Genomic DNA, 17,324 nt, shown 5'->3' with positions numbered 1-17,324 from the left:
TAGTTCGTAATTTCGTTCTTGTTCCCTATTATTTCAACCATTTTATCAAATTAAAAAAGTAGTACAGACAAATAAACTATCACAAATTGATCTGCTTCCTGATGCTTTTATGGAAGTGAAATGTACAATACAGAAATGCAATGCATAATCGTCCAATTTAAATCATAACCCATTCAAGAAGAGAGAATTGAGTTTTTTTAGCTGAAAGAGAGAATTGAGAGTTGTATAATGTTATTAATATTATTTAATTATAAATATAGTAAATTTTTTATTCTTATTTAACTGTGTGCAATTTTTAATTATTAAAATAATTTCAATATAAAATTGGAATATGAATATAATTATTTGTTAGTTACATATACAAAATTAAGATATAATTTTATAAATTAAAAGTTAATAGTAAATTTGTGATCGAAGAGCTTCCTAGCAGGATCCCTGGCGTCGGGTAGAGATGAAAAGTCTGAGCAGAAATCAAACTCTTTTTAATCTCCTAAATGTTTTAAATTTAAATCATTTGATCTAAAAACGATACTGTTTTTAGGTTAGAAAAGATATATATATATATATATATATATATATATATATATATATATATATATGTGTGTGTGGGATAGGATCCTTTGACATCGGTGTCAAATTTTGAAATTTGACACCAAATCCCAACCGTTAATTTCCGTCAATCAACGATTATCATTTATTGGAAATTACACTTATTAATTAATTATTAATTCCAATAAATGATAACCGTTGATTGGCGAAAATCAACGGTTGAGATTTTGTGTCAAATTTCAAAATTTGACACCGGTGTCAAAAGATTCTGTCCATATATATATATATATAGGGAATGATCCGTTTATAAATTTTAACAAATTACACTATGTACTCCCGGAAGTACGTAGTATAACCTAGTGTACTTTCGGAAGTATATATGTAGTTTATAGGATTTTGTAAACAAAAAAATGTATAAATATAACATTTCCCATATATATATATAGGGGACGGTTATACTTACACCAGGTAAGTTTACCACCCTTACAACCAATCTCCCGACCGTTAGATTAGAATTGAATCTAACAGTCCATAATTATCCCTTATAATCTTAATTTTTTTTTTCTTCCATTCTCTCTCTGTCTCTCTCTAGGTTTGAGATCTGCACACCTTTCTCTCTAGATCTGGGAATCAACTCTCTCATCCTCTCTTTATCATCCTCATTTTTTCATTTCATGTTTTTCCTCCGATTGATTTCGATTGTAAACTAAATCGGTCACAATCTTTATGATGCTTTGTGGTTTATTCTGTTTGAATTTGAAACACCGTATACAGCCATGGATGCATGCTACGAATTGCTATGTATACGCTGAATGGGAATTCTTCCATTATTTTATACCAATTTATTCGTTATTAAAAAATCATTCTTTAATGGGAATTCATTGTAATCTGATTCCTTAAAAAGCGATGGGAATTGCTCCTTAATAAAAAGTTGTGAATTCCTTAAAAAATCTGATTCGCAACTTTTTTATTATAAACAATTCAACCATAATCATGGGAAGATGATCGATGGCAAATAATAAAAAAGCGATTTCATAATATCCTCCCACCATCATCAGAAACGGATTCATGAAACAAACTGGGACAAACCTTGAATTTTGATAGAAACTGTAACAATGAAGAGATGAATTTTGGAGAGGCGCAGTTTCCAAACCTAGGGAGGGATGAGAGAAAAAAATTAGAATTATAAGGGATAATTATGGGCCGTTAGATTCAATTCTAATCTAACGGTCAGGAGATTGGTTGTAAGGGTGGTAAATTTACTTGGTGGTAAGTATAACCCTCCCCATATATATATATATATGGGAAAAACATTTCTCAAGCTGCTTGAGATAATGTTATCTCTGGCCACCCCAAAACTACGTCGTTTTGTTTATTTATTTTCTTATATTAATTAATTTACTTTTGAATGGTTATGATTCCCTTTTTCTCTCTTTCTTTATCACCGTTCATCTATCTTTGTATGGTTATGATTTAGTAGCCGGAGATAACATTATCTCAAGCAGCTTGAGAAATGATAAGCCTTATATATATATAGAGGTTGGATCCTTTGACACCGGTGTCAAATTTCAAATTTGACACCTCATCTAAGAGCCATTAGATCAAGAAAAATCAACGGCTCTGATTTCTAAGCATGTGATATCATTGATTTTTTTTTATCTAAAGACTCTCAGGTAAGGTGTCAAAATTCAAATTTGACACTGGTATCAAATGATCCTACTTCATATATATATATATATATAGGGATAAGATATTGTGACAACCAAGTCATGTTACAATCATGTGACTACCAGTTAATCTCACCGTTAAATCAATTTTTTTATCCAACGATCCTGATTTAATCCTTATATACTCCCTCACTTTCCCTTCTCTCTCCCCTTTTCTTACCGGTCATACTCTCTCTCTTACCGGTCATACTCTCCACCGTCGCCGCCGCCTATAGCCGCCGTCGCGCGGACGCCCCTCCACCGCCGCCGTCGCGCCGCCTCACTCCACCGCCGCCGTCGCGCCTCCCCCCTAATCCACCGCCTTAAAATAAGGTATAAGAGACATACGCTCTGTTTTGTAAATGCGAAACTTTAATTTCCAGTTCTTGTGTGTGCTGAAAATTTAGGTGCTTATACAGATCCAGTTTAATTTCCAGTTCTTCACATAAACTTTAATTTCCGCCGCCGCAGGGTTAATGAGTGCTGAAAATTTTCATTTATCGTTATTAGGTGCTTATGCAGATCTTTCCTTTTTTGCTTTCTTTGTTCATATTCAATTAAAGACTTGGCACGACAATCGAAAATTGATTTCAAATGGTTAACAAGAATTGCTGTGGGTTGGTTCCAATTGTATACAGTATAGTATATAAAAGATGCATCGAATATGGTCTAGGGGTATATTGAATACATATAGCTATTACACTTTATAACCTTTTGACCAAATAAAGGATTGTATAAATCGGATACTTATTTCTTACTGATTCTATTGCATATTAAATTATTAATCCTGTTATGTTGTTGCTTCTTTGATACATTTGTTCTATACAATATAGATGCTTTGATTTGGATGAACTTTTACTGGTTTTTAGATAGTCAAATAAAAATGAGTTTTCCTATATTACAGTTTATTATGTAAAAGGCACCAAATCAAAAGTGACAATTATGAGAGAAGGATAGGGGTGGGGGTATGAGGGCATCCTTATAAGTAGTTACCTTTCATGGTGTTGTGACTCCAAAGAGTGTTCGTTATCTCAGATCACACAGAAAAATGTCTAATGCTGCAAGATCGTTGGTTGAACACTTTAGTGATGCAAGCTTGCCCACAGGAAAAGTGGCTACCATCTTCAAAGGTGATGAGTTATCATTTGACAGTCGAGATTGTTATAACCATCTAAAAAGTGTGAGGAGAAGAATATATAACGCAGGAGATGCACAAGCTGTGTTAAACTATTGTGCTAAACAACAATCATTGAATCCAAATTTCTTTTATTCCATTAAATGTGACGATGAAGATCGCATGGAAAGCTTTTTTTGGATTGATGCAAGGTCCAGGAAAGCTTATGAGCTTTTTGGTGATGTCATCACATTTGACACGACATATAAAACTAATAAGTATTCAATGCCATTTGGACCTTTTGTTGGTGTAAATAATCATTTACAGTCAATCTTGTTCGGATGTGCTTTATTGAAAGACGAAACAGAAGATACTTTCATTTGGCTATTTAAGGAATGGCTTCGAGGAATGAATGAGAAACATCCAGGCGCCATAATTACTGATCAGGTATAATCATTTTAAGTACATATTTTCAATTGTTTCATTTATTAATTATTGTATTCTTACATATGTCATTGAATTTATAGGACATGTCAATTACCAATGCAGTATCCAAAGTTTTCCCAAACAGCAAGCATCGATTTTGTATGTGGCACATCACAAAAAAGTTTCCAGAAAAATTGTCTCATGTCTATCAGCAGCATGCCACATTTAAGAGCGATCTCAATAACTGTATCCATACAAAAAAGAGCACTCAAGATTTTGAAGACAAATGGCAACGTATTCTTGATAACTATGGTCTTCATGAGAATGAGTGGTTGCAGTCACTTTATTCAATTAAAGCGTCTTGGATACCAATCTTTAACAGATCCATTTTCTTTGCTGGTATGAACACCACTCAGCGTAGTGAAAGCATCAATTCATTCTTTGATGATTTTGTTACATCTGGCACAACCTTAAAGGAATTTGTAGAAAAATATAATCAAGCAGTAGATGCTCGTTATGATTCATTCAAAAAACAAGACTTTGAATCTAGGCACAAAGAAAGGCGTTTAACATTGAATATGCCATTGGAAGAGCATGCAGCTAAAGTTTACACGCGTGCAATTTTCACAAAGTTTAGTGATGTGCTTTCTCATAATTTTCGTCTCTCTAAGGAGAAAATTGGAGGTGATGGTGAGTGGGTTACCTATCGAGTTTTTAATAGGAAAGAGAAGGATTATTCTGCAACTGTGAAGATGAAGTTGGAAAATAAAGAAGCAAGATGTTCTTGTCAGTATTTTGAGTTCATGGGAATCCCATGTGAGCATATTATTTCTATTTTTTTGGTTGAAAATGTTGAGCAGATCCCTGAACATATGATTTTGCGACGCTGGAGCAAGGAAGGAAATGATATAATTAGTACAAATAAATACATTTGTAATTTTGATGGTGAGGGACTCCTTCGCGGCTTTGAAATACGCATTAGAGTTTCAAAACTTATTGAGCTTGCAGATAGGTCCAATGAAGCAGCTAGATTCACTTGTAATGGTCTTGATTCTCTCACTGAATCTTTAGAAAAATTTCCAAGACATGATGAGAGTATTGGTCTTGAGGATTTTGATTCACATTACTTGAGTTCTCAAGCTGAAGAGTCATCTATGATGAGATTGAATGATCCTAACATTTCACAAACGAAAGGTCGAAAAAGGGAGTCACACAATATCTCACAGGGACGTAGAATTCATAGTGGAATTGAAGAAGCATCAAAGAATACTAATATTTGTGGAAATTGCAAGAAACGAGGACATAATAAGCGTACATGTAGAGAGAAAAATTTACATTGACTTTAGTTGTTTTTTATTTTACTTTGAGTTACATGACATTTGTTACATGATTATCATTTAATTTATTATTTCTTTTAGTTGCTATAAGACATATTGTATCATTGATATAATTATTTTTGTAATTTGGTTTATTCTTGTATTGAGTTTTTTATATTAGTGGCCATGTTTCTTTTTAATAATGTCAATTCACTTTCAAAAATATTGCAAGAAGGAGAAAAAGACGCAATTTTCAATACAATGAAACAATGTGTACAATATAAATTTTTATATCAGCATCCTTTTCAACCGAATTAGATAAACCTTGGTTTACAGGACAAAAATGTGCCTCAAAAAATACAAAAATAGCTTCTTATAAACAACAATCATAAAATACAAAAGTAAATTACATTATCATTATCAATTACCACAGTGCTTGTTCCATTTATCAAACTTCTCTTTTTTTACATGAATATAATGAAACAGATTCATACAAAAATAAGGGAGAATCTGATCAGGAGTCTTGTAAAGCTTCTATTTTATTAATCATGATGAACTAAAAAAAACCACCATAAAAATACATAATATCTTCACACCCCCTCACTATTTTACAGACTCCTTTACATGTTTGGTTGAAAACAGCAAGCAAATACAGAATTGTTTGACCACAATGTAAAAAAAACAGAGAGATTCCATTGACCCTAAGTGGATATTATCTTGATTCACACCCCCTCATCATAGCATGTATCGAGCACACCAACCATCGTCCAAGGGTCCCATTGTCTTGGTAACTTTGCACCATTACTCATTGATTGCTTGAACTGACTTGTGTTGGGGACCAAATGACATTTGTATTTTCCATCAACTAGCCATGAAGAACATATTGGCTCCAATCTGGTTCAACTTCAGCAACCTTGTTAGAATAATGAAGTTGAAAGGCATCAAAGGCTTCACATATAACAAGCATTGTTAGAATAATGAAATGACTGCACAAGAAAACATAGTAATTTTATCGATAAAAAGGCCTAAATAAGGGTGCTGTTATTGGCATTGTTGTGGGAGATATAATTGGAATTTGCCTTTTAGGTTTTCTGTTCTCTTACTGCACATCAAATGTACCTCACTTTACCTGCATAACATGTCTATGAAGTTGTATACTGTGCAATGGAACAAGTCCTTCCTTATAACGTGAGAAAACAATCAAAGATCCCTTGGCAACCATTTGAAAAAGCAACTGAAGTGAATCATCTTCTATCAAACTCTATGCTGCTGATGGATGGCTTGCTAGTGCTTTCATAATATGCACAACACTTCCCTCTACCTGCATAAGCAAAATAATTTAAAATGCAAATTAACCAAGCGCACAAACTTATCCAAATTATTTTCTTGAAACCAAGTCATGCTTTTTACTTTCTATGCTCTATGGAAAGGGTTTGGACTGAGGGAATTTAGAGCTTATGTGACAAGAACAATCAGAATTAAAGTCTCCAATTAGAAGTTAATATATTCAATTTATCAAAGACCTGTCAACCTTAAGGTTGTCATAAACAAGAGAAAAAAATTATTTCAACAAAATTGGGTGTCATCCAGACATGGTATATATATCATGGAGAGAAAAAAACCTCAAGCCAGCGGTCTTGCCCATCAAAGAACTGCATGACTATATATATTTCTCTTGAAAATAGCACATAGAAATAGCATGAAAATTAGGAACTGCATATGTCATTTAAACACACCCAAAAGGAAGAAGTCCATCTTCACAAACACACCCAAAAATATTTTTACATAGTTAAAGCATCTGAATATTCTGACCAATTTTTCAGTCAGTTATAAACATGCATTACACAGCTGACTTTACAAACAGACAAGGAAAAGCTGCCACATAGTAGGCCATGTCTGCTGCAGTTCATGAAGTGCAAATTAATGAATAAAAATTTATTCATATCCATTCCAACAGATACACAGAGACAGCCAGTGGTTGCATAGAAACCATCATTTCTGACTTACCCAGGAAATCCTCATCAAATTTGGCAGAGAAAATTCAGCTGTACGGTGACATTATTACCAGAATGGTTGTAAGAATTAAAGGAATTGTAACTGTATTCACAAAACTCAGATACAAACTGCAAAACTCTGAAAAATCCTACGGCTGCTAGTACATAATTCCACTTTCCCCAATCTCACAATGTTACAGTATTTTACAATAATATAAAATCTAAGGTTGTGTTCACATTTAGAAGAGCAGAACGAAAGGCTGACAAAACAGAGCGTAATGATTCTATACCTTATTTTAACGGCGGCGGCTGTGAATTAGAGGGGGTGGCGCGGCGGCGGCGGTGCGGTGGAGTGAGGCGGCGGTAGAGAGTGTGATGAGAGAGAAGGGAAAAGAGAGAGTATGATCAGAGAGAAAGGGGGGAGAGAGAAGGGAAAGTGAGGGTGTATATAAGGATTAAATCAGGATCGTTGGATCAAAAAATCGATTTAACGGTGAGATTAATTGGTAGTCATATGGTTGTAACATGATTTGGTTGTAACAATATCCTATCCCATATATATATATATATATATATATATATAGGAGAATATTATATATATATATATAGGAGAATATTATACTTACAACCTATTTTCGTTTATAACTTCTCACAACCATATCTTAACCGTTGATTTTCGTCAATCAACGGTTAAGATTTTTGCAAATCAAATCTATTAATTAATTATTAGTTCATAATAAATGACAACCCGTTGATTGACGAAAATCAACGATTAAGATATAATTGTAAGAGTTTGTAAACTAGTTGGGTTGTAAATATAACTCTTCTCATATATATATATATATATATATATATATATATTATAATTTAACTGAAACTTATAGCCAATATATCATATTTATGGAAAATTTCATTATATTTATTTATTTATTTGTTTTGATGGGCACATCGTCATGCAACTATAAATAAATAAAATTAGAAAAAATAAGTGGGCTACATGTAAAATGCTCCTATATATATTTTGAAAATAGTGTAACAAACAATAAAGTATTTTGTTCCAATAATGTAAAGTACATCGTACGTAGCAATGGTGTAATGTGTAAAGTTACTATGTAAATAGGAAGTAAAAATAATATATAGGTTCATTTAACCTCATTAATTATATAATCACTACCTAGGGTAACAAAAGACACGGCATTCATTCGTTCATTTATTGTTCTCTCCTTTGAGGATGCTATCAGCACTTGAGCATTAACCTTAAAGCAGTTGCGGCTAACGATGAGGAATATTGGGAATGTGAACGTGATTTATTTTCCATTCAACCTTTTTCATTACATAATCACCACTCCCTAGTGTAACAAAACATACTGAACTCATTTATTTTCCTCTCTTTTTCTTTCCACTCAACAATATATAAGGCTAGTATATATATATATATATATATATAAAAGCAAGTTTGCTTCACAGAAGACTAGTTATGGTACCTACATGGCTCTATTTCTGGAACCCTGTAAGCTTGCTTATGGTTATCATGCCAAATGGCTCAGAAAGACAAGCCTGTGTAGTAGCTGATAGTTCTTGTGCAACTGAACGCATCATGGGTCTAGACTCTGGAGCCACACGCGTGCAAGCCAAAGCTGTGGTCACTGTGAAAATTACTGCTTCTGCTATTTGGCCACTTGGAGATGGAAGCCGTTGGTCTAGCACATCCTTCAGAAACACTTGTGGATCCTCCAATGATGACAAAAACTTGTTTGAAGACAAGGTAGCCAAGAGTTCTCCAGGGTGGTTTCCCATCATTATCTCTAATACCACCACTCCAAAACTATAGACATCACATTTGTCAGTGACCCTCATGGTTTGTGCTAGCTCTGCAAATTTCTAATTTTGTTAGTGATTGACCCTTTAATGTATATGACAAGAGTATAAAAATTGGAATTTAAATTGGTTGGATTATGTACCTGGAGCCATGTAGCCATAGGAACCAGCAACTGAGGTCCAGGTTGAAGTGTTAGAGATAAGCAACTTTGCTGTGCCAAAATCTGCAAGATGGGGTTCAAAGTCTGAGTCAAGTAGTATGTTATTCAATGTTACATCTCTGTGCACAACTGGTGGGGAACAGTCACTGTGCAGGTAGGAAATTGCATGCGCTATTCCCTGCACAATTTTCAACCTTGTTTCCCAGTTTAGATCCAATTTTCCTTTCTCTCCATACAATACTTTCCCCAAACTTCCTCTATCTATATATTCATAAACCAAGAACATTTGTCTCCCCCTAGAACAGAAACCATAAAGCTTTATTATATTGCGGTGCCTCACTCCTGTAAGCGTTTTTATCTCATTCAGAAAACTCTGGCGGTTCACTGCTGGAATGTCATTAGAGTCTGATATATTGAGCCTTTTAACAGCAACAATTTGACCTGTAGGTAAGTCTGCTCTATAAACACTTCCAAATCCTCCTTTTCCAATGCAGTAATTTTCATTGAAGTCATTGGTGGCCTTAACAAGTTCAGAAAAAGTGCATTGTCCATCTCTTCCCCATAACATGCAAATAGACTGATAATTATTTTCAATGCTTTTGGACTCTTCATCAAGGTGTTTTGCTTGCCTTCGGTATAGTAGGATTCCAACACCAATCATCAAAATAAATAGTAACCCCACTGGTAAAATGAAACCAAGAAGAACCTTTTTGTTAACCCCTCCGGATTTGTCTGGGGAAAATACATTGGTGCAATTTAATCCTTCTACCTCACCACACAAACCTGAGTTCCCAACATAAGCTTTGGCAGTTGCTGTCTGGAAAATTCCACCTTTTGGGATTAAACCAGTCAAGTGGTTGTAAGAAAAATCAATAGATTGAAGGCTGAGCATACTTGAAAAGGACTGTGGTATTGTCCCTGATAGATTGTTGTGTGAGACATTGAGAATCTCCAATGATGTGAGCTTTCCAAGGTTTTGAGGAATTTCCCCTGAAAGAGAGTTGCTGCTGAGGTCCAACAAGTATTGGAGTGAGAACAGATTTCCAAGTTCATATGGTATCTCCCCAGACAAATTGTTATGGCTTAAGTTCAGGCTCAGTAAGCGATTACAGTTACTTAGCTCTTTAGGAATGCTTCCACTGAAATTGTTATCTGATAAATCAAGGGAATTAAGCTGAGCCAATTTGCCAATACTCTCAGGGATTTCTCCTGACAAAGAGTTCCTGCTCAAGTTGAACATGTAGAGCAGGCTTAGATTTCCAATTTCAGGTGGGATATTGCCAGTGAATTCATTGGAATGAAGGTTTAGATATTGTAATTGACTCAACTTACTTAGCTCAGATGGAATTTTTCCAGAAAGTTTGTTTCCACTCATTTCTATCTCAGTCAAGTTGACAGATTCACCCCACTGAGGGGAGAGCTCACCAACAAGTTGATTTCCACTGAGTGAGATAAAAACAAGATTTGTGTAAACCCCAAATGCTTCTGTGATGTTTCCAGTGAACTGGTTTTCATCAAGCCTAACTCTAATTAGGGATGAACAATTTCTCAATGACTTTGGCAATGATCCTGAAAAGCTGTTGTTATTGACTGCCAAAGCAGTTAGCATGAGACCACTGCACAAGTCAGGAGGCAGTTCTCCTGAGAAGCTGTTGTTTGAAAGGTAGACATGAGTCAAAGAAGGACTATTCTTCCCAAAATCTCTGGGAATGCTTCCTGAGAAGTTATTGGTGAACACAGAAAAAAATGTTAAAGTGGTTAGTTGAGCAACGGTCACTGGCAACTCTCCATCCAAATTATTGTCATTGACATCAAAAATTTGCAGTGAGGTTAAGTTTCCAATATCCATGGGAATGGTTCCAGAGAGCTTATTGAAGAAAAGATTCATGACTATAATGTTTGTCAGATTCCAAATGGTTGGTGGAATTGGACCAGATAAGTGGTTTCCTGAAAGGTCTAATTCTGTCATTTCCTTCAGGTTTCCAACCTCTTCAGGAATGGGACCAGAGAACAGATTCTTGTAAAGAAAGAGGAGTCCAATTTTTTTCAACAGGCCAATCTGTGGAGGAATCTTTCCTGTTAATTTATTATATTGGAGTTGCAGAGAGGTTAACTCAGTCCAGTTAGAGATCAGTGAAGCAGAAATTTGACCAGAAAAAGAATTTTCTGATAGTCCCAACTGTGACAGTTTGACAAGATTAGCTAATGACAAAGGCAAGGAACCAGTCAGATTATTTGTTGCTAAACTCAGGAAGGTTAGATTTGTGCATAGGCCAAGCTCAGAAGGGATTGTAGAGTTCAAAAAATTATCACGGAGATCAAGATATTGTAGCTCTTTGAGTTGGCCTAAGGAGGAAGGAATTTCCCCATGGGCTGAAATGTTATTCAATTCAATAAATTGAAGACCAGATATCAATCCTATGTCTGTGGGAATAGGACCAGAAAACTTGTTATTACCTAAACGAAGTTCTTTGAGATTAGAGAGCAATGACAAGTTTGATGATAGTTTCCCTTCTAGCCCACAGTTGGTGAGGTTGAGGTATTCTAGCTTGCCCAAGTTGCTATACATGGATTCTGGTATTGTGCCTTTTAAATTATTCTGAGAGAGGTCAAGGTATGTCAAGTTTTTGCACCCCAGTATGAAACTTGGGAATTCAGCAGTGAATTCATTGAGATCCAAACCAAGGTAAGTTAAGGAAAGCATGGATGAATATTGGGACCAGTCAGGAGGAGATATAAAGGAGTTGAATCCAAGATTCAGGTACCATACCTTGGGGAGATTGGTGAGCTGATAAGGAATGGTGCCATTGAGATCGTTGATGTAAAAACTAATATACTGAAGTTCCCTTAACTGGCCTATCTCAGAAGGTATTGTGTCTTCAAATAAGTTGTTACCAAAGTCCAAGAAAGTGAGCTTGGAGAGGTTGCCAATTGTTGATGGTATTGATCCACCAAAACTGTTACCATTGAGGTTGAGGTGTGTGAGGTTGGGGAGGGAAGCAAAATCCAAGTCATTGAGTGTCCCAGTGAGATTGGCACCAAGGAAGTTTATCTCTGAGACTGTTGTAGAAGTGTTGTCACAAACAACAGAATCCCAGTTGCAAAGGTTGCCAAGGTTGGTGAGTGACCATGAGTTGAGAGAAGGAGGAAGAGGAGTTGATAGAGTGTTCTTCCATTTGACAAGGGCTTCAGCTTCTGTTCTTGGTGATGCTGTGATTTTCAATGGAAGCAAAGATAACACAAATATATGAAAGAGAAGAGCATGAGTCTTGTGAAAAGTTGTCATGTCTCACACAGGATATACGCTCTATGTTAAAGTTATATTCTCTTATATATAAGAGTCATTTCTGTTAAGGTTTATGAGTTGTCAAACATGTTCTGACAATTAGAATCCAACAAGGAATTAGTTAAGCCAGTTTCTGTTCATAAAAGGCACAGAGGAAAGGATAATATCTTTGAGCAGGTACGACATATCTTTGACCAGTTACGACGGTGGTTAAAAATGAGATTACAAATCATGTATCGTAAAAATATATATTTATTGAAAAAAGTTATACTTACAATTTTTTTACCAATTTTTTACAATTATATCTTAATATTGTTGATTTTCGTCAATCAACAGTTATCATTTATTGTAAATTAGTAATTAATTAATGAGTTTAGTTTGTGAAAATTATAACTATTGATTGGCAAAAATCAATGATATTAAGATATGATTGTAAGAGGTTATAAAAAAAAAATATAAATATAACCTTCCTCGTAATTATAATATTAAAGTTATTTTTTTCTATTTTCAAGAAACATGTCAACTAATATATTATGCTCTTATTGGATGATTTTTTTTTTCAAGAAACATGTCAACTAATATATTAAGAAAAAGTATTTATCCTTTTAAATGTCACAACTTATATCCTTTCACTTTTACAAAGAGGTGAGACTTACACTTTTATTTTTTTTGTCAACTCTCTCTCCTCCTTTATCCATCTCTTTTTTTCTCTCTTAAAATAACATAATTTTACATCATTTAAAATGATACACACTTTTATCAGTATATTATATATTTTGCTCCTATATTAGATGGATGTACATACGACAATAACTATGTTTGTGATGTGATTATAACTGTATTCCTTTATTTTTTTAACAATGAAATGCAAGCTGTGGATAGTCTTAGCAGCAGTTCCATTGTTTTTTTGACTTTATCGTTAGTGTTATCTTAACGAGCGGTGTGTTATTTTCACATTAAAAAAAGTTACCCACAGTCCAAATTATTAATAATACATTCACCTTTTACATGTTCACTCCAAAAAATATAGTTTTATTTGCTGCACGTGTAATTAGGCCTCTGAATATTACTGTCGGTTTGGATCTAACTAAAATTCTATATTAGTGACAAGTTATTTGGTCCAAGTTCAGGCTATGTCATATAGTTAGATTTATGAGAAACCTTTTTTTTTTGGAAAATATTTTTAAAGGCTTTAATGTTTTTATGAATATAGATAAGTTATTTATATTCACTCCCAAAATGATATCATTTTGGATTGAAAAATAAAAAAATTATAATAAAAAAAACTATTACAAGTTATTTACCTTGATTTTCGCATCAAAATGATATTATTTTAAGTTCAATGAAAATAAGTTATCTACGTTGATAAAGCTAACTCATTTTTTAAATTGAGTTTTGTGAATGTATAACAGTCAAGGTGACGTTGATAGCCAATGATTGCTTTTGTTTTTAATCGTTATTTATACGCAAGTTAGGACTTTTTTTATTAGCATTAGAGACTTTATTTTATTTATTTTTTGTTATCGCAATAATTTTTTTCTTGTTGTGAGATTGGTAATCATATTACGTGAAGAAAAAATTAATTTAGGGTCAGAGTCTTTTTAAATGTTAATATTAGTCAGTGTTAGCGTTTTCCGTTTTAGGAACTATTCTTTTACATTTGGGTCAAATTATGACGGCCTGTTCAACACCTATATTTTTAGTATAAGTCCTTTTCTCGAAAAGAAATTTATTAAAAATTTATTGCTAATGGTGTTTTTCAAATTTTCATATTTCAAAAGTCCTATTTGAAAAAAGAAGAGTAGAATAAAAAATCAAAAAATTATTGCTAATGGTGTTTTTCAAATTTTCATATTTCAAAAGTCCTATTTGAAAAAAGAAGTGTAGAATAAAAAATCAAAACTTCAAAATGTCTTTGTCCGCCTTAAATATCCTTGCAAGTTCAACGGCGGAACTTGACCACATGGAGGCAAAAATTTGAAGTTTCAACTTTCAATACTGGAAAATTCAAAAGAAACTTTGGTATGGCCTCCTCCAATTAAATGTCTATTATTCTAAAATAATTAATGGTAAATACTTGATTGAAATATCTTATTTTCAGTTTTTAGTCAAATATAATTTTACAAAAGTTGTTATCACTTAAAGAATTTTTTTATACATTAAAAAAGAAGAAGCTAAAAGCTCCTATGAAGAACTTTTTTTAAGGCTTTGTTTGGGAGTTTGGAGGAAAAAAAAAGGAAAGGGATCCAATCCAAGGGAGGAAGGGAGGGGAAGGAAGAGAAGAAAATTGAAGGGCCCTCCTTTGTCTGGGAGTTAAAAAAATGGTAAGGGAGAAAAATAAAGGATTAGTGAGATATTTTTATCATTTTATACCATTTTTAAAATAAATATAATCATTAAATTTTACAAATTAAATTAAATTGAAAATTTTTAACAAATTTATTTATGTACTTTTCACAATACTAAAAAAGATCATATTTTTGACGAAATTTATACATTGCAAACGATGAAAATTTTGTCATAAAATTATTTTTTTGTTGGAATACATTTCGTCTAAAAGCGACGAAATTTTTTCTTCTATGAAAATTTTAACAAAATGAAATTTTCTATTGAAATTTTTGACGCAATTTAGTTTCTGTAAAATTTTTTGACAAAAATGATTTCCTCCATTAAATGTTATAAACGAAAAAAGAATTTCGTTAAAATTTTTGACGAAATGCTTTCCGTTCAAAATTTTGATGGAAATGTGTTCTGACAAAAATTTCGACGGAAATTATTTTGTCAAAATTTTTGAGGGAAATATTTTATTCAAAACTTTCGACGAAATTTAGATTCTGTGAAGAATATTGACAGAATATTTTTTTGGTCAAAATTTTTTATCACTATTTTTAGTCAAAATTTTTTAAGAAAATATTTTCTTTCAAAATTTTTTGACAGAAATGTGTTCCGTTGAAAATTGTGATGGAAATGTTTTTCATCAAAAAATTTGACGAAAATATTTCCGGTCGAAATTTTTTGATGGAAATGTATTTCGTGAAAAATTTTGACGGAAATTTTTTTTGTTAAAAAGTTTAAGGAAAATGTTTCCGTCGAAAACTTTTGACGAAATTTAAATTCTGTAGAGAATTATGATGAATTTTTTTCCGTCAAATTTTTTCGATGAAAATGTGTTTCGTTGAAAATTTTGATGAATATATTTTTCATCAAAATTTTTGATGAATATGTTTTTTTGTGAAATATTTTGACAATATTTAGATTCCGTAAAGAATTTTGTTAAAAAAAAATTTGCCTCAAAATTTTTTACAAAAATATTTTTAGTCACAAATTTTGATGGACATAATTTCCGTAAAAAATTTTGACTTAATTTTTTTACGTCGAATTTTTTTGAGAAAAATGTCTTTCGTCAAATTTTGGACGGAAATATTTTCGTTGAAAAAAATTTAAATTTTATCAATAATTTTGATTTAATATTTTTTTCATAAAAAATTTATGTCATTGATTATGGCAAAATCTGGTTCCGTCTCTAATTTCGTCTTTAGTTTTGACGAAATTTTTTTGACGTATATGATTTTCATCAAAAATTTCATTTCTATTTTTGACGAAATATTTTTTCGTCGATAAATTCTGTCGATAGTTGATACTTTTCTTATAACGTCATATTTAAAAATAATTCACATTTATGTAGTTTTTATTTTTTTAATGCTAAGATAGATAAGTAATTTTTAATATTTTTTCCCTTAAATCTTCCAAATTGGAGGAACTTTAATTTTAAGAAGAAGTAGAGTTTTGGAGGGTTTAGTAAAAATTCACAATTTCTTTCCCTCATTTTTTTAAACTCACAAACAAGGGAGGAGCTTACTAAAATTCTCCCTTTCTTTTCCTTCCCCTCCTAAAACCAACTCCCAAACAAAGCCTAAGATGTATGTCATCTTTTTGGAGTTCTCATATTATTTTCCCTCCTTCAAAACCCTCAAAATAGTTTTATATAATTAACAAACAACTTTTAACTTCATTTTTTAAATATAACTTAAAAATAAAATATAGCAAATAGGCTCTGAATGGCATCATGTGTTACAGGTAGCACCTTCTAAATAAATAACCAACATTTATGCAAAAAGAAAACATTTTCGATAAATAATTAACAACAAAACTTTGTTATAGTACATATAAAAAAAAACTTATAACATTGAAACATTCGTAACAACAAAAAGATTTTTTTTATGAATATTAAGTAATACTGCATAAATTTTCATCTACTTTTATAAATATCATATCATATACCAACTAAATAAAAACAACAATCTCAAGTTAAAAAACATATATAAAAAGATGGATGCAATGAACTTAATGCACGAGTGTTCATAAGTTAGATTTAACATGGCTTATTTTCGATCTTTTACTTTAGTTAATCTAACCTTTTCGTCCAATCAGAACTTGACAAATTATTAAGTGATAAATCGGTATAATATTATTGAGTTGTCATGAATAAACGTACAATATATTAATTGAATATTTACATTTATCAATAATTGAAATATGCACGTATTCAACTTCACTCTCAATTTATTAACTAACTTATCATTATTTAAAAAAAATAAAGTATCATTTTTAAATAAAAGGTATACACGTTATTATACCCAAGGCTAGTTTTATATGAACAGTGTGTCTTTTGTTTGAATCTAACACATTTATACTTTCCATTTACATCGCATAGTTCAAATCTCTCTATGCTGCTTTTTCAGATTTTTAAATATGTACTGCTGTTGTAAAAAGATACACATCGAATTTCCATGTATGACTACTATAGAATTCCTCATTTTCTTATATAAACACATGACAAAATCACAATCCAACTTATGTTTAAAATCAAACGGATCATTACTTGCCAGTAGAATAAAACCTGTGTGGGTTCTATCAAACCCAGGAGGATTTGATTCATCATGAGACATCTCGT

General features: G+C 32.4%; 2 protein-coding genes and 1 long non-coding RNA gene across 3 annotated transcripts; 1 reads left to right on the top strand and 2 right to left on the bottom strand.

The window, feature by feature from the left end:
• Positions 1–2,447: 2,447 nt before the first annotated feature.
• Positions 2,448–5,208, top strand: LOC133289516 (protein FAR1-RELATED SEQUENCE 5-like). The gene is made up of 3 exons (XM_061487490.1): positions 2,448–2,588; positions 3,291–3,816; positions 3,897–5,208. The coding sequence occupies exons 2-3, from the start codon at positions 3,304–3,306 to the stop codon at positions 5,133–5,135; spliced, it is 1,752 nt and encodes a 583-aa protein (XP_061343474.1). The 5' UTR covers positions 2,448–2,588; positions 3,291–3,303; the 3' UTR covers positions 5,136–5,208.
• A 335-nt stretch (positions 5,209–5,543) lies between these two features.
• On the bottom strand, positions 5,544–7,517 carry LOC133289520 (uncharacterized). Its single transcript, XR_009748497.1, has 3 exons — positions 7,396–7,517; positions 6,241–6,432; positions 5,544–6,005 (listed from the first exon to the last, which is right to left on the bottom strand). It is a non-coding gene; the product is annotated as an uncharacterized LOC133289520 (long non-coding RNA).
• Positions 7,518–8,599: 1,082 nt separating this feature from the next.
• Positions 8,600–12,370, bottom strand: LOC133289468 (MDIS1-interacting receptor like kinase 2-like). The gene is made up of 2 exons (XM_061487399.1): positions 9,067–12,370; positions 8,600–8,976 (listed from the first exon to the last, which is right to left on the bottom strand). Exons 1-2 carry the CDS (start codon positions 12,368–12,370, stop codon positions 8,600–8,602), a joined length of 3,681 nt encoding a protein of 1,226 aa, XP_061343383.1.
• Between the last annotated feature and the right edge of the window lie 4,954 nt (positions 12,371–17,324).

The sequence above is a fragment of the Gastrolobium bilobum genome, unplaced genomic scaffold, assembly GCF_033153095.1.
Source record: "Gastrolobium bilobum isolate Gb01-03AN ecotype WA unplaced genomic scaffold, APGP_CSIRO_Gbil_v1 utg8959, whole genome shotgun sequence".
Taxonomy (NCBI): Eukaryota; Viridiplantae; Streptophyta; class Magnoliopsida; order Fabales; family Fabaceae; genus Gastrolobium; species Gastrolobium bilobum.
The sequence above is the reverse complement of the archived record's forward strand: the minus strand, read 5'-3'. Positions and strand labels throughout refer to the sequence as shown.